The following is a 26639-nucleotide window of genomic DNA, read 5'->3' on the forward strand; positions in this document are numbered from 1 at the left end:
TATCAAGGTACTGTTTTATATATTTCTTCTTATAAATGAAAGAAAGATATACAACATTGAAAAATCATTCATCAGTATTATCATTATGAATTTGTTGCTTTGGAAGATCATCTTGTAATTCTAAAATGTGTTCAACAGGTTCAGGTCTACCATCAACACCAATTTTACAAGGTTGAACTAATCCTTCCCTATAAAAGAATAAATAAAAATTAATTATTTGCATATTAATTTAATAAATAAAATAAATATAATTCAGTACAAAGTAACAAAAATAATGTAATATCACAGATTCTCGGTAGGTAAGTGTGTATACTAAAAAGAAGATTATACTGAGAAATAAAAAAGATTTTTCCTGAAAAACAGTATCTTCTTTATTTTTGCATGGATATATTGAATACTCTTAATAAGATGCAGTAAATATACTGAAGTTAAATAAATAATTAACCCAAAACAGAAAGGAATGCAGATAGGATCAAAGCACTCAACTGACTGATGACAAAAAAAAATTACTTAATAAATGGAAACTGTATTTTTATGCTAGATTGTAATTCAAGAAATTCAAATTCTACAAAATTTCTTATTAAAAATAAAAAAAAATTGATTATTAAACAACATATTTTTAAACATATTATTTTTCTTGAAAACTTTTGATTCAAATAGAAATTTAAAATTCTGAAGCAAATTGAGAAGAATTTTGAGAATTTTATATAATTCCTACAAGACATGAAAATGAATTGAACCTGAATAAGAATTTTTTTCAAACATTTTTAATCCTTGAGCAGACTTGTGGTTTATATCTGTTCATGTGATACTGCACAGCCACCTACAGTGGATACTAAATTTTAAATGCAATTTTCAAATGCTTATTTACATCAACATTTAGTGTCACAAAATACTGTCCTTCATATTTATTTTATTCTAAGGATCAAAATAAAGTTATATGAAGAATATAATAGTTGCAATATCATTGTTATGTAATTCTGGGATTAAAATTCCCAAACCAGCACTTTAAGAGTGAGCTGGTAAATTATTATTGTATAATTTCCACAAATAAATCTGGCCATTTTTGACAAGACAGCTTCATGCAAGTGATGTAGAATTTCAAAACTGTATGCTTTATTGCCCATAGCGCCTTGTGGTAAAATTTATTCTATATCATAAAAATATAAGAAAACAGCAAGATGATTTCAACATAAGCTTTTTCAGTTTTGGTCGCCTTGGGAACTTTTTCTGAGATGACTGGCCTTTGTAGTGTTGTAATAGTTGTACATCCGTGATTTAACATTTTTGATGCATTTATTTATAATTTCTTCAGTATTAATTTGATAAAACTTTTTAACTTTTGGTAAGGTTTGATAATTTTTAATTTTTTATGACTTGGAAAAAAATTTCATACCTAACATGAATAAAACTTGAAAATTTATTATAAAATTGTGTTACCTTGAGAGTTTATCCATCATATTAGCCAATTTAATAGCCTCATATTCCTTTTGTTCATCGGACATTGATGCCATAGGATCTGGTCTAGGTGGTTCGTAACATCCAACCACTGGATTTATTCTAAAAAAAAAGAAATATAATAATTAAAATACATTTTATTCCATTATTAAGTACTGTTAACCTGCAGCTATCTATTAAAATTATCTTTGAGCAGTCCTATAATTAAGGAACAATGACATTAAAATATTTTTTAACTGAAACTACATATTTTACCCTATTTCTCTAGAAAATTACAATCAACATTGATATATTTGTTTTTCAAAATATCCACATCATAGACCTTCAACAAATGGTCCAATTAATTAACCTTATTAATAGATATCAACAAAACATATGTACTTTAAAAAGTTGTTCTCTTTTTGATATTTTGCTATCAATAATATCATGGTAAAAGAGCAAAACATTTCATCTAAATTTGTATCAGATTACATGTTCCGTTAACTTTCACTTTTCACCACAATTCGAATTTATTAATTGTTCACAATACATACTTCTTTCATCATCAATAAACTGAACTGCAGTGTCAACAAACAAATCCAAGAAATAGTAGAAGGCAAAAGGATTGTCAAATGTTTATTTTACCTTGTGTTCCCTAGACTTTAATCAACAAAATCAAAAGTAGAAAAGGATGAAGAACCATTCCTATCTTGCTGTTTTATGTATAAATCATTTGAATGAAAAAGTCATCTGTTTCGTTTGAATAATAAACAGTTATATAATTATTTAAGCAAATAACAATCTAGCAACAGCAGAATATAATTATCTATAAAAATTAATTTTTCCACTTTCTTACTGCCTTTATTTTTTTCCTTTCTTTGATTTATCAAAATTTTTATTAAAACAATGTAAAAATTGGTTAAATTTTATCGATAAACATACTTCTCTATCTTAAACTGACCATAAAAGTGAATCTGTTGCAAATATACTACTGATTTTATCAAATAAAAGTTAGTAATAATAATTGTAGAATTTACCTGTCTTTGTAACGAGTATACTCTTCAGTATCACTATCTTCACTATTGCTAGAAAAAGTATCAGAATTCTGTCCTCTCTGTCCTAACAACCCACGATTAGCAAACATACCAGCTGCATTCCCATAACCTGTATACTTTATCATTCTTGCCACTGAAAACAAAATCAATTAATTTCAAAAGGGACAAACTGGGAAAATAATTATAAATAATAAGGAATATGATATTGACATCAAAATTACAAGTCTTTGTTATATCATACAACTGTGAGAAACAGCTTATTTTACAGGTCTTATATTGATGCAAATTTTTCTACATATTACAGATTAATTATTAAAATTAACTATTTAAGTCCTCTCTAGAAATAAAGAAAAAAATATTATCATGCAAAATATAAATGTACTGGTAAAATAAATAGAATAAGTGTGGTGATTGTGATTGTATTTTCAGATCAGAATTCAGAAAACTTAATAGATCACTTTAGTCACGAATGAGGTCATATTATTTATTTATTTTAAAATTCTTTTAATATTAGTGCTTTAGATAACTTATGGCTATTTATTCTTTTAGGTATTTAACATTAAAATTTCTCATGAAAGAAAATTATGATTTTCTGATGAATTACATTTCTTAACCCTTTACCTTCCAATTATGAAATCAAGTAGTGCCAATGGGTCTCCAATTTTTTGATCACTTAGTTCCCTATCAGCAATTAAATTTATGGTCAATTACCTTAAATATATGGTAAAATTTCTTATAGCAAAAAAATTAAAAGGTTTACAAAAACCTTCATTTAATCAAAAAATAGAACTTACATCTCAATTACGATAATTTTTTCAGTGTGATATTTCTTGAAACAATTTTGTGAGTGTAAACCCAGGTTTCTGGGACACATTTCATACCACAATACCACTCTTCTACCACCATTGACTGAATGATTGGAGCACACAGCATAATCCTTGTGTTTGTGATCAGGTATTTTATTTATAATATGAAGCTTGCCATTCAACAGTTCTACAACCATTCTTCGTCATCTTTTGATGAAGGCCAACCCCGCTTATAGTTTGTGTTCCTGACGTCCTAATCAAACCAGAACTACCAGACCAGTATTGGTCTGATACTAACCACATCAGTAATCAACATGCTTCAATATGTTTTATACATTATTGGTTGCTGTATAGTGTATCACACTATAAATGTCTTCACTTTCATTTTAAATCTTGAACAACTTTTTCACTTAAACCCATATACAATAATTGCAACCCGCTTCTTTACAGTTTTGATTTTTTGCCAAATCTACAACTTTTAAATGATTTTTCATTAAAATGTATGAATATTAATTCATAAAATTACTAAAAAGTTTGTTGTATCAATCTGAGATAGAAGATTTTTTTTTTTGTATTCATAGAATAGTATTTTAACTAACAAGAATTAATATCTAAAGTAAAATTGATTTTATAATTCTTTCATTGACATTTTTAATAAATTACCTGATTTAAAAGATCATCTGATTAATCGATTTAAAATTACATCAAACCCTTTATAATAATAATACTACTACGTTTAAATAAACCAGAATTTTTTTGTGTCTACGCTCAACAACTACAAATAATATTTACTCAAAAATGTTCAATTAATAAAAGAGTATCTCAAAATTAACACAGGATTTAAACTGCATGCCATTTTTTTCTGTCAAGTGTTGGCAATACTCTCTGAAGCACATGTGGAATAGACATAGTCAATTAGAGAGTGTAAGAAAATTGAGACCTTACCTTATACGAGTGCAGTTCTCTTAGTAATTTATAATACAACATTAAAATATTTAAAATAATTCATCATTAAAAATAAAATAAAATGTAAACATACCATTTTCTTTACAAAGAATAAACAATAATTCAGCAGCAAGATCACGAACATTCGTCACAGAAGATGTGAGAAGACGACACAATTTGTTACGTAATTTATCACCTTCTTCAGGACGGGTCTTGACATCCCTCAACGGAGGTAATATATGCATCCTTAAATATCTACGTAATACTTTTTCTGATCGAGCACATTCAATAAGAACAGTCAATATGGGAGATAATAAATCTTGTTGTGACTTTAGATTCTGTAAAAGAATTGGAAGTAATATTTTATATAAAATAGACTAACAGTCTTATTTTTTTCCTTATAATATTAACACTAATAAAATAATATAATATATTGTTACACTAATAAAATAAATAACATGGTCAACATCATTTACGAGTTGTATATAATACAGAATTAATCCAAAGATTTTGTAATTATCACATTTCCTATGTAATCACAATTGAAATATAATCCAGCACCATATTCTCCAAAACATAGAGTTTTGAAGACTATAAATAGTCTCTGGAAGCTATAGCCATAAAATATTAATGGGACTCACTGGGATTTTGGATGTAATCATGAAGGCATTTTTTCATAAGTTCATCATCAGAAAGCGCTTTAAATACGGATTTAATAACCACCATTAATGCCAGTACAATGAATTATTATGGGTATATTTCAAGAATAATTAAGCTTTTCTTATATTTACACCATGAATCATTACTATTGTGGAGTAGACCATTAGACAGATTGTCATAAACAGACAACTTATGAAAATAAATGGCCAATACTGTTTTTCTCATAGTTTCAACACTATGACATTTTTTAACACTATTTCCATAATACACTTGCACAAAATCAAAAGCTGTATTTGTAAATTTAACACTAGCCTATTTTACATTTTCAAAAAGTATTTCTATTCTTTTTCAATTCTCTCAAGCAAGAACCCATCCACTTCTGGATATGACCTACTTACTATGCATTCTAATTCTTTTATAACAACCTCACTTCCTGTAGGCTAACTTTAATATCACAATCTCCAAAATTTTTTGAATATGTCATCACAGAAATGTCTTGTAATATTTGTAATAGTTAGTTTTCTATTCATCAGAAAAACTTTACACACATTTAAGAGAAGATTCCAAAGAATAATTATAAAAACAAAATATTTTTCCCTTCCCCTTAAAAACCTATTAAACAGATTATATTATACATTTCATCAATATTTTAATAATGCCAATAAAAATAAGTTTTATATAAACTGTAAACATCAATATTATTTATAATAAAAACGTACATACCTCTGAAGATTTTTGTCCGGATAATTTTTTATCAAGAAAATCAAGTAATATTGCAACTGCTTCCATGTTTTTCCCTTCAAATTCCATACCTTTAGGTGGATCATTTGAAGAGACAGTAGATATAAGCTCTTTATGACATGAACCAGGCACTGTTGTTAACAAATTTACTACATGACTGAAATAAAGAAAAAACTTATTATTAATTATTATAGTGTAAAAATAGTTTGCATACTGATTACAAAGGTGTAATCAATCACAAATTACGAAATGACAGAAGTCTTTCTATTCTTGTATTTTTTTAGTCATTATATTATTAATGCAGTAATAATAATATTTAAAGTAAAAAAAGGTTAACTGATCAACATCATTTAGTCTATATATATTTTTTTTAAGTGAATATAACAAATTATTTAACAAATAAGTTATCTATCATTACCAAGCATATATCTTTCCAATATAGTCAATGGTAAGAGAAATCTTTTTATAAAAGTTATACGTAGCTATTATATTCATTTTTACACTGTTTAATTGAAATAGAAGTTTAAAACCAAAATTTTCTGGTAAGTTTAAAAATGAAGTTATCTACTCTAAAAGAAATAAGATTATTTAATGAAAACATCACATAAAAGCAAGCATCGCTAAAATAAATATTTTAAATTAAAAATGAGTAAAATTATTATTTGTAATTACACAATACATTACCCGCGTAAATTGTCAATATTGTCTTTCGGTTCCGTCTTGCATAATAAAAGATTCTTAAGAATAATTTCTAATCGTAAAAAAAGAGCATCTTCATCTCCTTCATCAAAGTGAGGTTTACAAGATTCTTTTGCCATTAAATTGAACAGGACTTTTAATACTTCAGCTGCTAGGGAAACCCGTTCCTCCTGTAATGGTAATAAAAAAATCTATATATAAATACATAAGAAAAAATAAAAGAAATAAAATATTTGATAAAAATTTAATAGTTTAGAATTACTTTTAAATTTCTTTATCATTTCTTGAATATAATTATGTTATCCTCCAGTGAATATCTAACTAAATATTTTTTAGTTTAATTGGATACTATACACTCGATCCAAATTCCAAATTCTGGGTGTAATCAGGAAACTACCTAAGGTTAAGAAGTTCCTTTACCTCAACAAACTCTGTAATGGAAGGCAATTTGTCGCAACTGTTATTTAACAGTCTACTTAAGAGCATTGATCAGTAATGAGTGCTTCCCATCCTGGGTAAACATATCCCAATCTCTCAAAGATTGTAGACAAGATGGGCATCTTGACAACAATGCATATGATAACTACTTGAAAGCATTTTGAGGGTGGATATTTTTGTCTTGTCTTGCATCTCTAATAGCTAAATCATACCTACCTAACTACTCAACCACGCCCATATTTTTTCCTTGGCCCCTTCCTCTCTAGTGGTTTTCTATTGATTTCAGCTAAAATTTTATTAAATCCATGATAAGGATGTAGGAAACTGTTAAGTTACTGTAATCATAGTAATCATACGTTTTGGTATGTGTTTGGTATACGTTTTGGAGATGGTATTGCTTATAATTTGGTTCATGGACTGTGTTTCCTAACGGATAGGAGAAGAATGCAAAGTGTGTAATTTGTTCCTTATAGAGAATTATTGTTTCACTTAGCACTTTAACTTTTGGAAAGCACTTAGCATGAAATAAAGGAACCCTGTATCCTGAATATGAATTACCAAAATATAATACTCACATTTAAAGTAATTTCTTCAATGCCTGCAACAGCTGCTTCATTCATAATTAAATCTAATGTTTCCATAAGATACGTTAATCCATGTAATTCATCTTTTAGTCTATCCCTGCAACATAAGATAATCATTAAAAAGTATATACACTTTACATTTTTATACATTTAGTATATTTTCTAATCTGTTTCAATTACAATAGCTATTAGCAAATAAATACTAACAGTATGGAGATACAAATTCAAAGAAAAATTCCACCTATAACATTCTTTTAACTTTGGTGAAAAAAAAATTCCATTCAAATTTACTCTGTGTTAAACAGCAGTTAACATTTCATTAATTAAATTCATTTAATTTGGAAGATGCTATTCCTGGGACATTGCATAAGCTGTGAAACTAGTAAGTATTACTGCAAAATGTTCTTTAGCTGTGAACTTTTCAATTATACATAACAGCAATAAGCAGGTTGAGGTATGTAAGTTAATGTAAGTATAATAGCTGCAAAATGAATTCGGCCAGACTTATGTGGTCAGTTCAGAAAATAACCAAACCTTATTTTTTTTAATCTTAATTATTAATTTTACAGATTATTGGTCCTTGTTCCATTCAAAGTACTCCCCTCCCCTATTCACACACTTTTCCCAGCAGTTTCCATTCTGTAAAGCAGTCCTAGATCATTTGAAATGGCTTTAAGTTTTGCGACGAATTTGCTTTAAACAGCATTGAAAAGAATGGATGGCAAAGTCATTCTTGACAACCATAAGACCTCATTCCAAGAAAAATTAAGAGTGAAATCAACTGTCTTCTCTGAGCTAAACTATTGTTGCATATCAGCATACTAAGTATACTAAAAAGCAACTAGTATTCAGCTCTACAGGTGGTTACACAATTACTCTGTTCACTACTCCTCTGGACTTGTTTTATACTACATATAATTTCAGAGAAAGACATTTTTACTAATTTTTCATATCTCAAGTGCTTAATATCTGTCATGGCCATACAAAATATTGATACAAATAGTGAAAAACATTAAATTAACATACTTGTTGAATCACACACAAAACAATGCGCAACATGTGCCCAAACACAATACAATAATTAAATCTTATTAAATTTAAAGTAAGAGTGTTATAAAAGCTAAGCATTCCATTGTACTGTAAAATGTCAATTTATATTTACAATTCCTAAAGAAATTTTATGCCTATCTAGCAATTGTTTTATGTAAGCTAAAATGTGAAATCAGAGTAAAATTTTATAAGTTTTGTTTTCAAATATTTATTCCACTCACTTTACTCTGATATTTCCTTTTCATGAACACTAGCATAGGATAATATGAAAATGTAAAGAATTATTATCTATAATCTTTTGTATACCACAATAAAGAACAAATGGTACAAATTAAGCAGATCAACTCGTAAAAATGAAGATGTGAAAACTGTTAAAAAAATGCATGTGGTAAATAAATAAAAAAAGTAAAATCAAAGAGAACTTAATTACAATCCATACCTGGTGCTGGTACATAAAGCAGTGATTATGAACAACATTCTCATATCAAAATACTTTATGCTATGAGGTAAATTTGGTTCTTTAAATAATCTAAGTCGCATAACAATCTCTTCAATACACTTATTCTTCTCACAAACTGACTGCACTTTTTCACTATTGTATATCAGATTACATAGAGCTTTTTGAGCTTCAACCATAACTAAACAAACACATAACATTAACTTAACAAACGACTCACATTATTTACGTTTTTCTTTTTTTATAAAAAATAAGGTACTTACGTATTAACACCACCGCAGCTAAATATTAAATTTATTTATTTTATAAATATAATTTAACCAAACTTAACTTACGCTCGCTAACCTTGACTAATTAACAGGAGTATTTTAATTATTTAAATAATAAATAATTGCAATAATTACTGAATTTATTAAATAAATACTCAAAAAATTACGGTGTTAATTAGTCAAGGTTAGCGAGCGAAGCAAGCGTAGATTAAGTTTGGTTAAATTATATTTATAAAATAAATAAATATAAATGACCATTTATTAAAATTAATAAAGAGACTGTTCATTTTCCACCGAAATCCGATTGACTACTTTGTTTTTAAATAAAGCTGTAGCCGCGGTGACGTTAATACGTAAGTACTGAAAATAATTAATTTAATCTCTTTGAATCAGAAATACACTTACACTATAACACGCTTACAATAATACAGGCTCAATTATAACACTGCTAATTTCATTTAAAGTTTTTTTGCTAGTAATTGGTGACCTATAATACTTATTTAGTAAATACAATACACAGTAAGCATATAGGACTTTCTACAACTTGCTTCTTTAACACAAATATAAAAATATTAGTGAAATAAATTTATTTAAAGAATTAGAACCCAATTTAAAAAAAAAGCTAGAAAAAAAGAAATAAAATAAAGCAACACTAACATAAGTGCTATTATCATTAAACTTACTAGATAACCAGGTGTTTGAAATGGCCAGTATGAAGGCTGATAATTCTGACTGATTATGTGTAGTGATTAAGCAATGGTACATAGTTGATCAATCATTATTCTGACCAATACCAATTGGCAGAGTCATATGCTAACCCAGCCAATCATGAGCATCCCATCACTGCAATCTGGCAGCTATATGCAGGGCATGCCTGCATGTTCAGGAGAGAGAAAGAACCACTGAAGAAACAGATAACATCCTGCAAAGAATAAGATGATGGACCAGATGTTCAAAACAAATGAGTTCAGCCACTTTATCGCTGCTAACCACAAAGTAACTATTGCCACCTACTGAATGAATACAAATGATTCTTTTCAGAACTGTTTTAAAATTGAAGCCATCAGGCTTCTGACTCAGACCACCAGTTGACGAGTTAACAAGGATTTTATGAACATATTTCATTCAAGATTCCTGAGCTGATCAAGCCATTGTTATCAATTCCAGAAGCTCACAAATGAACAGTTCTTTTCTAGGTCATCTATTGTGATGGTTGTCAAACTATCTCAGCTTCACCAATGATCAGCCTGACAGTTAACCAATATTCTATGTGCCTTTCATCATCACCTTCTGATAACACTATAAAAAACATTATTTTACCCTTCTACTACTGAATCAGGCAGCAGACTTTTTAAAAAAAACATATAAAAAATAAAAAACCACAATTGTTTATTTTTAAGCTGCAGACATGGTTTTTACAAACATTAATCCTTCTACTTTAACAAAAAACATTTTCTCAGTTTACACTGAAATAATATAATAAATAATTTTATCTTATTTCTTAAGATAATTCTTATTTTATTTTTATTAAGTAAATTATAAAAAAAATAAATCAAAGCTAACTTAATTTTAAATTAAGTGGATGATGATATTCATTTATATTTTAATGATATTAGTGAAAAATGCCAAATCTTTGTCAAGAAGTCAACTTCAGATAAGCTACCGTATAAACCACCATGCTGACCGCTACTGATTTAAAAAAATGATTAGTTTTGTAGTATAGAAAAAGAAAACAATCATTTTACAAAAACCTACTCAGCTTAAAAAAAAAACACATTTTATTTTATTAACACATAATAATGTGAAAATCATCTTTAATGGAACTAAAAAAATTCAATTTATAATAAAGATAGTTTTTATTTTTCTTCAATAATGAAAAGCAACAATTTAATTGCCTTACAGGTACAAAGCAAAAAAAAAAAAGGTTAAGAAATTTTTTTTTAATAAAACAAATAAATAAACAATAAATGATAAATAGGGAAATCGCAATTTCCATTGCCAGAAAAAATATACGGAAATTTTTCTGACAAAATTTTGGTTAGGGCCAATAACAGCCCTTGCCTTCATATGGTGACCCACACTTAGCAATTTTATAAAAACACTAACAAATATAACTTCTAAAATGAAATTTCAAATCCTTTCCCCTTAAAAACAGGAATAAGAAAGGATGATGGACAGGGCTTTCCTACCGTGTCTTAGAAAAAATTATCCATAGGTAGAAAAAAAATGTGTAAAACAGAATTCCTTTAAAAATTTGCATAGGAAGACACGAGGAGCCATATGGTTACTGACTGTCTCGTCTTCACAAATTATTTGATTATCATGTCGGATGATCCCAGAATAGCAACAGAACAAATAAATAAATTACAAAAAACAACTGAAAGAACAGGCGTACAAATATCTTTTGAAAAACACAATGTATCACAGATATTAATAATTTCCTCATCTTTTTAAAAACAAAATATGGAAAAATAAAAAAGTAAAACAGTTTAAATACCTTGAATATAGAATGGAGCAACCAAGAAAAAATAGCCCTCAGAAATTGGATGAACAAAATGGAATTCCCTACTGTCTAACACAAAGCATATAAGTGATCGATTTCTAAAAATGCAAAATTAAAGCAATTGAAAATGGTGATTCTTGGAAAACCAGTGAACATTGCAGGATTATGATTGACAATGACTAAAAGAAAGAAAAGGATCTTTTAGGTAAATGTTTGATCCTATAAAGAGTGAAGCACTATTAACGCAATAAACGAAATCATGCACAACAGGAGAAATGCTTATCATAAACCAAATATTAAGGATGAGTGATAATAGAATTCCCAAAAATAGAATCCTTTTATCTAAAAAAGATGACTACAAGCATAAACTGTGATAAAGTTAAGAAAGACTTAAACAAATCAAAAGAAATTTCAGACATAAAATTCAAAATTAATCAAGATAAAATAAAAATAAATTTTTATTGAAAAGTAAGGGTTTCTATGAAGAAAAAGCTCCAAAACAAAAAAAAAATATTTAGGAAAAAGACTAATGAGAGTTAAAAAAAAATGCTGGTAGGAAAAGAAGAGGGACACTAAGAAAATTGTTTCTTTTTTTTTAATGAGATGTGCAGGCATTGGCTATGATCATTTAGCCTGAATGGAAATTTGTAGCATATGAAAAATGCTATGCCTGACCGGGATTCAAACCCAAGACCTCCAGATGAAAGGTGAAGACACTATCACTCGCACCACGGAGGATGGCTAAGAGAAATGTCAAACTTGGCCATAGCTGGCCAGGGGAAAAAACCTGATAAATAGTTCATGTCAAATGATACTAACACATCAAAGCCACTTAGCCCAAGTTGCAGAACTAGAAGCCAAAGGTTTTTCCTAAAATTATTAAACTAAATAAAAATTTTAATTTTGTCCATATAAACCACAGCAAACTAATAAAACGAAAGTAACACAATGTTATACAACTTGCTGGTTAGGAAACTCCTATAAAAGGTCAATTACTTTTGTAATTTTTTCAATACATTATATTACAGTAAAAAGAGGTGAAAATTTCATCTATTAATCATTAAATAAATTAACTTCCCATGTAAAATATCCGATGGAGACACACTGAAAATAGATAAAACTACAATGGAATATAGTCAGAGCTGATTAAATAGGTAAACTGCAGTTCTTCAAAGATAAATGAAATCGGCCACAGTCAGCTTAACAGAATTAGAAGGTCTGTTCAAAAAATAAACGAACCGTTTTAATTACATGCCAACAGAGATATTTAGTGATGTTCTGTTAGAAGCATTGTGTTCCTCATAACTTCTTCTATAACCACATGTTCTTGGATTGTTGATATCCTGTTTGGTTTTCGTGTAATTGTTACTTGAGTGCAACATGTTTAAGTGTTAGTAGCAATTTTTATACTGTGCATTTTTCAGGAGCAACGATACAACGTAAAATTTTGCTTGAAACTCAAGAAAACTTTCATAGAAACTTTTCAAGTTTTGAAACAAGCATACAGAGATTATGTTCTGGGTCGTATACAATGCTGCAAATTGTTTTCACGATTTAAAAGTGGTCGTTAGTCAACTGAAGATGACCGTCAACCAAGAAGGCCTTCAACTTCAACTGATAACACACACATTCAGGAAATCAACAATATGGTGCGTGCCAATCGCTGACTGACTGTCAGAGAACTTGCAGAAAGAGTTAGCATCTCGAATGGATCATACATTTTGACTGAAAAATTGAACATCATCGAGTTGCAGCAAAGTCTATTCCTTGTTTGATGATCAAACAGCAGAAACAACATCAAATGGATGATTTCCAGCAACTCCTTGAACAAGCTGATGACAATGAAACATTCATGCAAAGAATTGTAATGGGAGACAAAAGCTGGATTTACAGCTACGACATTGAGACAAAAGTTCAATCATCAAAAAATGTATAATATAACTGTTTTTTTTTAATTTTTGTTTATAAATATTTATCTAAAATTATATTTGTGTTTTGGGGATAAAAAAGGAAATCACTGAGATTAAATCTGTGTTAAAAAACAAAACTTAAGAAACATCTAAAAATGTTCAGGATTTTGAAGCTTTTGGTTGTTGTTAGTACACTAGATTCGTTAACATTATTTAGTTACAATTGGCAAAAACATTCAACAAAATCATGTGTAATGAAACATAAACCATGTAACATTTTCATGGCGGACTGTACGTCCGCTTTTTTCCTAGTAGAAAATATATTTTATAAATAAATTCATTATTATATATTTTTTATATATAAAATTATTCCTACTCTTATTAATGATTCAACTCTAATTGTATGATTTCCTTGAAATGTTGATTCTCAGAGTATTGTTAAAATTGAAATTAAAGTTCCTGTTGTTATGAGTCATATTTTTTTGTTTGAGTTCAATTTACTGTTTCTTTAAGTATTTGCTAAGATAGGTTAATGGTCATGGAAGAGATTGAGTATTTTTTAATATGTGAAATGGATGATTGTTTGAAGGGGATTTCTCTAGAGTATAGTGTTCCTAGCATTGAAAATATGTATGTTTGAATAACTGAAATTGATGATTCAAATGTAGTTAAATAGTTTGGATTGGTAAAATTATATTTTGGTTTTAAACATGAATATTTTTGGAACAATTGCAGTAACTTAAAATTATTATTTGAGTTTGTTTAAAAACTATGTACATTAGCTGCTAAGATTTTACAAATTCTCAACGTATTTATTAAATAAGCAGATGTGATTGTATATAATAAAAACAATTTTAAAACTTTTATAAATTGTAGTCTACTGATAGTTTTTACAATGTAACCATGTTTAGAAATTAGTCTACAAAAATTATTTTCTGAACAAAAAAAAAGTATAAAAATACTGCAAATAAAACTAAGGAGTATTTAAAGAAGTGTTAAAAAAATTGGGAAATGTACATCCTAGTAAATCTTGGGCTACTCTTAGAGGTTTACATTGAAGAAACCTATTACTGAGAATTCAATTTCAATAAAGCAATGGGATGATTATTAAAAATGATTTCTGTAAAAATTAATTTGGAAGCTACTTTCCTTCATTATTTCAATTTGACTCTTTATTTACATTAGAGAAAATTAAGAACCAGACTACAAAAAATAATAAATTTTTGAACATGCAACCTATTATTAACCTTCAAGGAATTTATAACAAATAGAATTATAGCATTTTAGAAATATTCCTTTTAATACGTGTCTACAGCTTAAAATAAAAAAAAAAATTAATAGATCCTCAGGACATGTGGAAATATCAACACTTGGAAATTATTAACAATATTGTAGATAAAATGAGAAAAATGACTTAATTAGCAAAGTTGTAAACTTAATCTAATCTAATCTCTTTCGCAGAAATGTAAGTATTTTCAGAAATGGTGAAATTCATCTAACATTAAGAAATCATATAACAAAATTTTATAACTTAATATCTCGCTAGTAAATACAATGAACCGGGCTTAATTACAGCACCTACTTGACAAAATTTCAACTCTAAACTCCTTGTCAACTTTGTAATGAATACAGTGATAATATCATTCACTTTCCTCTGACATGTCCTACCTTAATCCTTTTTATAAATTAGTCTATCAATCAGTATATGACTATTTTAGTATTTGAAAATTATATTAACTGTTAATGAGTTATATTTAAGTTACTCAAATCTTTAGAGTTTGTCAATGTGAACACTGTTTATACTTGTTAATGCATTTTAGGTACCAACTTTCATATTCCTGTGTCACACGTCCCTACCGCCATCTCCTTTGATCATTTACACACAAGGCATTCTTTACTAGTTCATCAGTTGAAAAGCGTTTTCTATCCATACAGTTTTTCAAAAGGGTGAAAACCTTTCACTTAGGTGCCAGATCAGAATTACGGGCAGAATGGTTCAAAATATACTGACCAAAACTCTTGAGGAGATCAACTGTTTTGTGTGAGGTGTGGGCCAAGCATTAATGTGCAACAAACACACTCACTTTGACAGCTGCCCTTTTCTTTTGTTTGAATGGCCCAACAAAGCTTTCAGAGGGTTGGCACACTATCTGTTGGCACTAACTGACTGATCCAGAATGAAAAAAATCGATAGATCTTAGAAAAATATCACCACGATTTTTTTCCCAGACTGTTGCAATTTTGAATTGTTTTGCTGATGGGAAACCAGTATGCTGCCACTGCATAGATTACCTTTTTGATTCCAGTGTATAGTGAGCCACCCATACAAAGTAATATGTTCAATTTGAAATTTAAAAATTGTCTAAACCACACGTTACATTTTTAACAAAGCGGGAACCCCAACAATTCTGAAAATAAAAAGTAAGACTAACAAGTAAAAAAAAATTTAATCTAAAATAATAAATCTAAGTAAAATTGTAAAAATTAAATAAATAACAATACCCCTGATGAAGCGAAGCACATTTTATCAAATAATTTATAATATGAGTTAGAATAAAAAATTAAACAACTCACTCTGATAATTTTCATCACTTAAGTTATACCATGTTAGATGATGTTCTTGAGGTGCAAGACCTGCATGTGTTAATAATAAATCCACCCAATTTTCAGACATCAGTTTGTCTAAATCAATTTTATCTCGACTGAAACATAAATGATAAATAATTAAAATAGTTAATAAAATAAATATATCAGAGTTACATTCTTGTTTAGTTAAATACATTTACACATCATAATCGTGAGAATTGACAAATTTTCTTTAAGATAGCCTACGTCTGCTCTAGGTAACTCCTTTTGAAGGAAAGAATATTCTTAGCACCATATAACTGATCTGACTCTACATAGAGCAATCTCAAGCACATGATAAAAAAAGAGGTAGATAAATGGCTGGTTTTCACTGGAAGTGCTAATATCAAGCAACAGAAAACAATTATATTTGGAAATCTTTCTGTGAGAATCGCTTATCTATTTATGCAATCAGAAAAATTTTGCTAACTGTAGATAAAAGTAAAGGTGAATATCCAGGTGAGGCCAGTTTAACTATCCAAATTGGATATTCTCGGCTAAAGTATGGTAACCTCAACAAAAGTCCCCTAGTTCTTAGAATATGTAAATTTGCCAAAGTGCTGATAGCTCTGCAGAATAAAATTAATTCATACTGGTCAGTAATTATTAAGAAAGCCTCGGGTAAAATAATAAAAAAACAAACTGGATACAGAAAATGTTTTATGGAGGGTTATATAAATTTAGCTATCTAGAATATTAGAACACGATGTTACCACTATAAAACTGAATGAATCAGGAGTAATCAAATAAAGAAGATAGACCAATATAAAGATACAGATGATGATTTAAGCATGATGAAATATGGAAATGGGCAAGAGAAGGTGGAGGACTGACAGGAATTGAGGCAAACTGCAAGAAACACTTATGAATATCAGTTTATTAAGGATTTTATAGTGTGTGTGTGTGTGTGTAAACAAATGCAATTACTGTTACCGGCTTGCTCAGCCTGACATAGCTGCAGATGTATTTCTTTTAATATTCAACTTTATAATATATTTATAACCATTTCTAGATTATTTCCAATGTTTATTATTAGATGACTGTGCACAATGAAATACGATTTAAATCATAACAGAATTACATCATAAAACAAATTAACTGTAGAGGTATGAGGGCCGCCATCTAAGTTTTTACAAAAACAATGAAAGAAAAAGAATCTTTGGTTCAAATTGTTTTACTGTTTCTCAAAATATTTGCCTTTAAGTTTTTGGAAGCAATTCTCAAAAAATCTGTTCCACTTTGAAATTGGTACCTGAAAAACATGGTTTTGGAAGGATTCAATAACTTATTGAAGTAATGAAATTGCTGTCCACGCATTTTTTTATTGACATTTGAGAACAAAAAGAAGTCGTTAGGCGATAAATCAGGAGAATACAGGCAATGAGATATTAATTCAATGTTTTTCTCTATCAAATAATCCATTTTCAGCACATTAGATAATTCACATGCTGTGTGTGTGCTGGAATTTTCTGATGATGAATGATGTAACTTTCTGGTTGTTTTTCCTGATTTAATTGATGACTTCTGGCAATTGTTGTATACCATTCAGCATTAATTTATCTTCGATCGTCTAAAGCAATGGTTGTTACATGTTCAGTACAACTGAAGAAACAAGCGATCATTTTGTTGGAAGTGTTATGCAACAAACCACTTTTGTTGAATTCAGTTCATCTTGGAACACCCAAACAGTTGACTGTTGCTTGGTTTACAGCTCATATGAATATATCAAAGTTTTGTCTCCAGTTACGATGTTGTATACAAATTTTGCATTTCCTCTGTGAAAATTTTTAAGCATTTCCTTACACCAATTGACACATGCCTGTTTTTGAGCTTTGGTCAAATTATGCAGAATCCATCAGGAACAGATCTTTTTCACAGCTAAATGTTTATAGAAAATCTAATGTACTGTAGTCTTCGGTATGCCTAAGGATGCCTCTATCTCATGGTAAGTCACATGCCGATCCTTTTCAATCATGTTATGCACAGTATTGATGTTTTTTGGAACAAATGATTTTTGTCAAACTTCATGAAATTCATCGCCGATAGAAATACAACCAAGAAAAATTCTGCAAACCAATTGTAAATAGTCTTTTCTGATGGTGATTCATTACCAAAAGTTGAACGAAGCAATTCAAGGCATCGTTGTTTGAGTTAGGCCCTACTAAAATAAAAAAATAAAGTCATCCAACGAAAATCTTCATGTGAAATTTCCATTTTTTCACAAAACTATTTTTTTTTTTTAGGACGCTCACTGTAAACAAACTACTTGGCCGATTCCTGAGCTGCCACAGTTGTAACAATAAAAAAATCAAATTTTACAACAGCAATGTCAAATCTCAATAGCACCATCTAGTGATCGTTTGTAAAAACTTAAAAGGCAACCTCCATATTTATAAAATTAATTATAATGACGGTAAACAAATACATATTGGTAAAATTAGCATGTTCTTTAAATAAACATTTTAAGAAAATTTCACAGCATATAAAAATAAAATAAAGTAATTTTTCAGATATTGTTAATCAAGTACACCTTCAATGTACAATGAACACAAGTAGAATTGAATTACACATAAATATAAGTGTTATAAATTGTTAACCATTTATAAAATAAAAAACCTGCAAAGGGTTGAATAACTTTTCCAGCTATGCTCTTGGCAGGTTTTCTTTCAAATACACCATAGCTCTTTCAAACATTAGTAACTAATTACCTAGTATTTGGAGTTCAATGCAAAAAAAAAACCAAAAAGTTCAGTATAAATATTTGAGTTTGATTTCTCACTCTTTATCAAACGACATTACTTTAACAGTACGCAATACAAAAAGAGTACGCAAAATACAACTGAAAAAAAGAGAATCAAAATTCTTAGTAAAATAAACAAATGTTGGTTCTGTTAGTTGCCCTGTCTTGACAGCTATCTCTAACGTCCAAAACTTGTCATTTTTAATAACAGCCACATCTTGATAACAGATAAGTATCAGAAATTATAAAAATATTCAAAAACCTTTTTAATTCTTAAGTCAGGTCGCATGAGACCCCTTTTTTCAAATGTTCCCGTCATCTACATTAATACTAGATACAGTTGGATTTTCATTCTTGAGAATTAAATTTATAAAAAATTAATATTCTTATTCAGCCCCCTTGTTTTTTAGGGCTGACATTTAAGTAAGTCTATTTATTGGAGTAATTTATTTACTTCAATAAGTAGTCCTGATTTGGTGCTGTTATCTAACAATGCTAAAAAAAAAATTACAGCTTACTAAAAAAAAAGTATGGATACCATGATTCCCAATTGTCTGAAGGAGTAAAAAATCTGATCAAAGTTGAAATACATTTACAACTAAAAATTTGTCAAATTAACATTTTTTGGTTAATGGGAATGGGTATTTCGGATAAGGCAAAAACTGTTTGCAAACAACAATGAATATCCCTTCATTCCTAAATCTGACAGATTTAAAACTTTGGAATTTAAAATAATTTTCAGGTACTGAAGTTCAATTTTCTGTGAGCACTGTACAAAAAGTAAAAAATTAACAATGGTGAAAACTAGCCCTCCTCCTGTTTGGTAATTCTGTACAAAATTTAATGCCATCAATAACCTTAAATGAAAATTGTTTGAGCCGTTTTTAAATAATTTGTATTGACCCAATCCAGAGAAATTAATCAAAATAAAGGCCAAACACATACATACTAAACATTTTCTGAAAATGTCTATTAACTTTTTTTGTTTTTTGGACAGAGGGTCTTGAAATTTGCAAAAACCCTGATATCCAAAATTTTGACTGACCATTATAACTTCCCTTTTGTAGCTATGCTGCAACAAAAGAGCTGAAGACAGAAAAGTAGAAAAAAAAATTGGTACTTTTCAAGAAGATATCTGCAGCCGTTCTGTAGTTAGTCAGTTGTCATTATAGTTACTTAGTTACTTGTTAGATGGCACCACTAAAACGGGAAAATAAATAAGTGAAAATTATAATCTAACTTTATATAATAAATAAATATAATCTAAAACCAAACTTACCCTACACTCGCTTCGGTCGCTAACCTTGAATAGTGAGCGAAGCGTGCGTAGGTTAAGTTTTGTTCGATTATATTTATACTTTTAGATTTATTTATTATATAATTTTATAAATAAATATATTTATTTATTTTAGTTATTTATATATATTTATTATATAGTGCAACTTAAATTTACACAGATGTTAAATAAGTTAATAAGGGAAAAATAAATAAATTAAAATTATAATCTAATTTTACATAATAAATTTATATAACTAACATATAACATGTTACTACGCTAGTAGTAGCGTGTATGATTAGTAATTTGATCAATAAAGTTACATCAGTGGAAAATAAATATGTTAAAATTATAATTTAATTTTATATAATAAATAACATATAATACGCTATTCAAAGAAATAAAAAATTATAAATATAATCTAACCAATCTTACAATATTAATTGTAATCAGCAATATCTTCCAGTATCATTAGGGAAGGATTACGGTCACCAAGATGTCTCTCCACATAAACTCACACATGTAGCAATCCATCATGCCTTGATGAACCAAAATGACCTTCTTCAAAAGCTCTTCTATACGTTGTGTATGAGAAGTAGTAATTGGATCAATAAAGGTCCATGAGTGGTTCTCAGTAGTTGTGATTGGTATTTCTTATGCCGTTATACGCAGCCTATTGGTCAGAATGGATAATTGTTCCTGGCCTAATGTTTTTAACAATTATAGGTAATTAGTGTGGTTTTGCTTCTGTCAAGAATGGCATACAGGAAACATTTGTTTGTTTCGCAATATACACCACCAAAAACCCATTGAGTGAAGTATTGTCACCTGCAGTTAATTTACTTTTTTTTAAATCAATTCATCTTCTACATTCATATTAGTATCACCAATTTCAGTTGGATTCATAAGTAATTTTGCCAAGCAAAATTTTATCAAGCACGCCTCCTGTAAAAAGTTATTCCAGTCCATCACTGTTGGACGTGAAATGTTCAACTTCCTTTTACAAAAACTAATACTTGTCATTTCCTAACTCCAGCAATACATAAATAACAATATATTTGAATAGTCTATTTTCACCTGTTCGAGCCATGTGTCTTTCTACAGGCTTACATCTTCATGACATTCCATATGGTTACAATGCCAACAGTCATAGATGATTCAGATAGTCATAGAGTCATTTCATGACCAAGCACACACATTTTACAGAAGAGTAATATTCCCACGCACTGCAAAAATTCAACAGCATTTTCTTTCTGTTTCACTAAATCATGTAACTCAAAACATGTTAGGTACCTCCATTATTCAACACAAATTTTAACTTTCTCAAATACAATAGACCGAACGTTATCATATTATAATACAATATTTCCTAAATATCGTTATTGCTTAGGTCAGTGATTCCCAAAGTGTGCACCGCAATGCCCCAGGGAGCCGTCGTCTCTTTATAGAGGTGCGGTGAAATATTGTAAAAGCTTTATAAGTAATAACAAAGACATTTATAATTATTAATCTAATGTTAATAAAAAAAAAAAATGTAAATACAGAAAATACTGAGTTTTATTTATTTTTATCTCTTACTTACGTGTAGCATTATTTTTACTTAGGATGTGACAACATGGAAAAATTTTAAGTGAAAAAGGGCACCGTGACTGGAAAAGTTTGGAAACCACTACTTTAGGTAATAAAGATAAACTTGATATATTAATACCTAAACATAATATTTAATATGTTTATATATTTATATGTTAAATTTATACATTTACTGTATAAAGTTAGATTGTATTTAGTTATTTACATAAATTTATTATATAAAGTTAGAATATAATTTTCACTTATTTATTTTCCCCTTTCAGTGGCACCATCTAACAAGTAACTACAACAAAAACAACAACTAACTACAGAACGGCTGCAGACATCTTGAAAAGTACCAAAAAAAAGAAATAAATAATTTTTTTTTAGAAATTACATTAACTATACTTAAGTAACAAAAAGGCCATATCTAAAAGAAAAAATAAGAAAAACACTAACTACTTTACTTTACTAAGTAGCATACATATTTTGTATCTTAAATACTTTTCAAGATTGACAAATTCCAAATAGATGTCAGCAATGACAAAAATACCAGAACTAAAAATGTATGCATAAATGGAAGTTATAAATAAATAACTTCCATTAACATAAATGACAACAGCTTTTTTTCACAAACTGTTTAACCAGTAATGAAAAAAATACATGTTAACATACGACATAACACATTATTAAAATTTTATAATATCAAGACAATATAAAAGAACTGATAAATTAATTCACCACATATGCTTACAAAGAAGCTTGTATGTGAAAATGGAAATTTGTAGCATATGAAAAAATGCCATGCCTGACTGGGATTTGAACCCAGAACCTTCATAAAAGGCTAAGACGTTACTACTCCACCATGGAGATCGCCTACTTCATAAAATTTTAAATTATAGTAATATTTTACCTTAACATTCTGATGGCAGCCAAACATTCTTTATGACAAATTGCAGATGACTGTTTCTCTAAATGCATAAATAAAATGTTCCATAATTTTTGCCTTCTGTTATCTTGATTTAATTCATTAAAAGAAAATCTTTGTGTATTCTGCAATAAATTAGTACAAAATTTAAATTAGTAAAATTTTAATATTAAAGACAAATGATAAAAATTAAGGACAAACATATTCTTGGACTCAGAGATAAGATGTGTCATGCAAATACAAAAATTATATAAAAAAGAACTCAACAAAAAGTGGACAAAAAAATTTATTCCGCTATATTTACATTTGATGGTAATTAACTAACTGAATTAGAAAATCTAGTGTTAGCAATTAAAATAATCATTCACTGGACACTGTAATTATATAACTTAAGATATGAACAACATTACTGTAACATGCTTCTCAGGTAATTAACAATCTGTAAATATATGAATGGTATTCCAGTTAGTAAATATAGCAGAATTTATATAGCTTACATTACCAACATTTAATGGTTATTTTGTTAGGCGATAAATTCTCTTCCAACGATTGGGCTGATTTGTTTTGGTAAAGATTTATATTAAATGAGATTATACATCAAATGTGGAACATTTATAAGCTTTTAGGTATATCTTTTGAATAAAATTTTTTTTTTTTTTTGTCTTCAGTCATTTGACTGGTTTGATGCAGCTCTCCAAGATTCCCTATCTAGTGCTAGTCGTTTCATTTCAGTACACCCTCTACATCCTACATCCCTAACAATTTGTTTTACATATTCCAAACGTGGCCTGCCTACACAATTTTTCCCTTCTACCTGTCCTTCCAATATTAAAGCAACTATTCCAGGATGCCTTAGTATGTGGCCTATAAGACTGTCTCTTCTTTTAACTATATTTTTCCAAATGCTTCTTTCTTCATCTATTTGCCGCAATACCTCTTCATTGGTCACTTTATCCACCCATCTGATTTTTAACATTCTCCTATAGCACCACATTTCAAAAGCTTCTAATCTTTTCTTCTCGGATACTCTGATTGTCCAAATTTCACTTCCGTATAAAGCGACACTCCAAACATACACTTTCAAAAATCTTTTCCTGACATTTAAATTAATTTTTGATGTAAACAAATTATATTTCTTACTGAAGGCTCATTTAGCTTGTGCTATTCGGCATTTTATATCACTCCTGCTTCATCCATCTTTAATAATTCTACTTCCCAAATAACAAAATTCTTCTACCTTCATAATCTTTTCTCCTCCTATTTTCACATTCAGTGGTCCATCTTTGTTATTTCTACTACATTTCATTACTTTTGTATTGTTCTTGTTTATTTTCGTGCGATAGTTCTTGCGTAGGACTTCATCTATGCCGTTCATTGTTTCTTCTAAATCCTTTTTACTCTCGGCTAGAATTACTATATCATCAGCAAATCATAGCATCTTTATCTTTTCACCTTGTACTGTTACTCCGAATCTAAATTGTTCTTTAACATCATTAACTGCTAGTTCCATGTAAAGATTAAAAAGTAACGGAGATAGGGAACATCCTTGTCGGACTCCCTTTCTTATTACGGCTTCTTTCTTATGTTCTTCGATTATTACTGTTGCTGTTTGGTTCCTGTACATGTCAGCAATTGTTCTTCTATCTCTGTATTTGAACCCTAATTTTTTTAAAATGCTGAACATTTTATTCCAGTCTACATTATTGAATGCCTTTTCTAGGTCTATAAACACCAAGTATGTTGGTTTGTTTTTCCTTAATCTTCCTTCTACTATTAATCTGAGGCCTAAAATTGCTTCCCTTGTCCCTATACTTTTCCTGAAACCAAATTGGTCTTCTCCTAACACTTCCTCCACTCTCCTCTCAATTCTTCTGTATAGAATTCTAGTTAAGGTTTTTGATGCATGACTAGTTAAACTAATTGTTCTGTATTCTTCACATTTATCTGCCCCTGCTTTCTTTGGTATCATTACTATAACACTTTTTTTGAAGTCTGACGGAAATTCCCCTTTTTCATAAATATTACACACCAGTTTGTATAATCTATCAATCGCTTCCTCACCTGCACTGCGCAGTAATTCTACGGGTATTCCGTCTATTCCAGGAGCCTTTCTGCCATTTAAATCTTTTAATGCTCTCTTAAATTCAGATCTCAGTATTGTTTCTCCCATTTCATCCTCCTCAACTTCCTCTATAACACCATTTTCTAATTCATTTCCTCCGTATAACTCTTCAATATATTCCACCCATCTATCGACTTTACCTTTCGTATTATATATTGGTGTACCATCTTTGTTTAACACATTATTATATTTTAATTTATGTACCCCAAAATTTTCCTTAACTTTCCTGAATGCTCCGTCTATTTTACCAATGTTCATTTCTCTTTCCACTTCTGAACACTTTTCTTTAATCCACTCTTCTTTCGCCAGTTTGCACTTCCTGTTTATAGCATTTCTTAATTGCCGATAGTTCCTTTTACTTTCTTCATCACTAGCATTCTTATATTTTCTACGTTCATCCATCAGCTGCAATATATCGTCTGAAACCCAAGGTTTTCTACCAGTTCTCTTTATTCCGCCTAAGTTTGCTTCTGCTGATTTAAGAATTTCCTTTTTAACATTCTCCCATTCTTCTTCTACATTTTCTACCTTATCTTTTTTAAGACCTCTTGCAATGTCCTCCTCAAAAATCTTCTTTACCTCCTCTTCCTCAAGCTTCTCTAAATTCCACAGATTCATCTGACACCTTTTCTTCAGGTTTTTAAACCCCAATCTATATTTCATTATCACCAAATTATGGACGCTATCAATGTCTGCTCCAGGGTAAGTTTTGCAGTCAACGTGTTGATTTCTAAATCTTTGCTTAACCATGATATAATCTATCTGATACCTTGCAGTATCGCCTGGCTTTTTCCAAGTGTATATTCTTCTATTATGATTTTTAAATTGGGTGTTGGCAATTACTAAATTATAGTTCGTGCAAAACTCTATAAGTCGGTCCCCTCTTTCATTCGGTCACCTCATCATCATCATGGGAGCTTGTAGGCATATAGACGTTAACAATCATTGTCGGTTTAGGTTTTGATTTTATCCTTATTACAATGATTCTATCGCTATGCGTCTTGAAATACTCCACTCTCCTCCCTATCTTCTTGTTCATCACGAAACCTACTCCTGCCTCCCCATTATTTGACGCTGAGTTAATTACTCTAAAATCACCTGACCAAAAGTCGCCTTCCTCTTCCCACCTCACCTCACTAATTCCTACTATATCCACATTTACCCTATCCATTTCCCTTTTTAAATTTTCTACCCTACCAACCTTTTTTAAGCTTCTGAATAAAATTAAATGTACAAAATTATAATTACTTTACAAATTCACTTAACAAAACAATTCGACCATTTGTAATTTAGTACAATCAAGCACACTACCTTTTGTTTATTTCGGTTATTGCAAACTTAACTATAATTACCTAGAAAGTTTCAGGTACAAGTAAGTATTAAAGAAAGTTACTGAAAAAATGGCACAATATGATTAAACTTTTAATTATAATTAAATTAAACTAAAGATATATAAGTAACATACAGTAATTATTTTTAGACTATCTAATACTTACTTTATCCACAAGTTCCTTGAGAACGTTTTTAATGTCTTCAGCACTACCCGCCTCTAACCTTAATATTGATATATTGTCTATTTCCATTATGAAAAAAAGAACACACAGTTACTAATGCACAATTTATTAATAGTAAATAAACATTATTCACTCATTTTACAAGCACGACTTCACTGTATGTGGTAAACAAGTCAACCGCAAAACGTACAAATTAATTACCGCGAACTATAACAGCTGACACTGACAACCACTACAGCTGTAACAAACCTGACATGTATATACCAAAATGTTTTTTAAATTGTTTAAGAAACGCTGCAAATTCGTTAAAA

General features: G+C 29.2%; 1 protein-coding gene across 1 annotated transcript; it reads right to left on the minus strand.

The window, feature by feature from the left end:
- Positions 1 to 26547, minus strand: ric8a (ric8 guanine nucleotide exchange factor A). Its single transcript, XM_075378814.1, has 11 exons — positions 26311 to 26547; positions 22678 to 22817; positions 16129 to 16256; positions 8855 to 9053; positions 7357 to 7462; positions 6329 to 6513; positions 5627 to 5801; positions 4338 to 4581; positions 2475 to 2625; positions 1441 to 1560; positions 1 to 188 (listed from the first exon to the last, which is right to left on the minus strand). Exons 1-11 carry the CDS (start codon positions 26395 to 26397, stop codon positions 65 to 67), a joined length of 1659 nt encoding a protein of 552 aa, XP_075234929.1. The 5' UTR covers positions 26398 to 26547; the 3' UTR covers positions 1 to 64.
- Between the last annotated feature and the right edge of the window lie 92 nt (positions 26548 to 26639).

This window comes from Lycorma delicatula, chromosome 11, assembly GCF_047948215.1.
Source record: "Lycorma delicatula isolate Av1 chromosome 11, ASM4794821v1, whole genome shotgun sequence".
Lineage (NCBI taxonomy): Eukaryota > Metazoa > Arthropoda > Insecta > Hemiptera > Fulgoridae > Lycorma > Lycorma delicatula.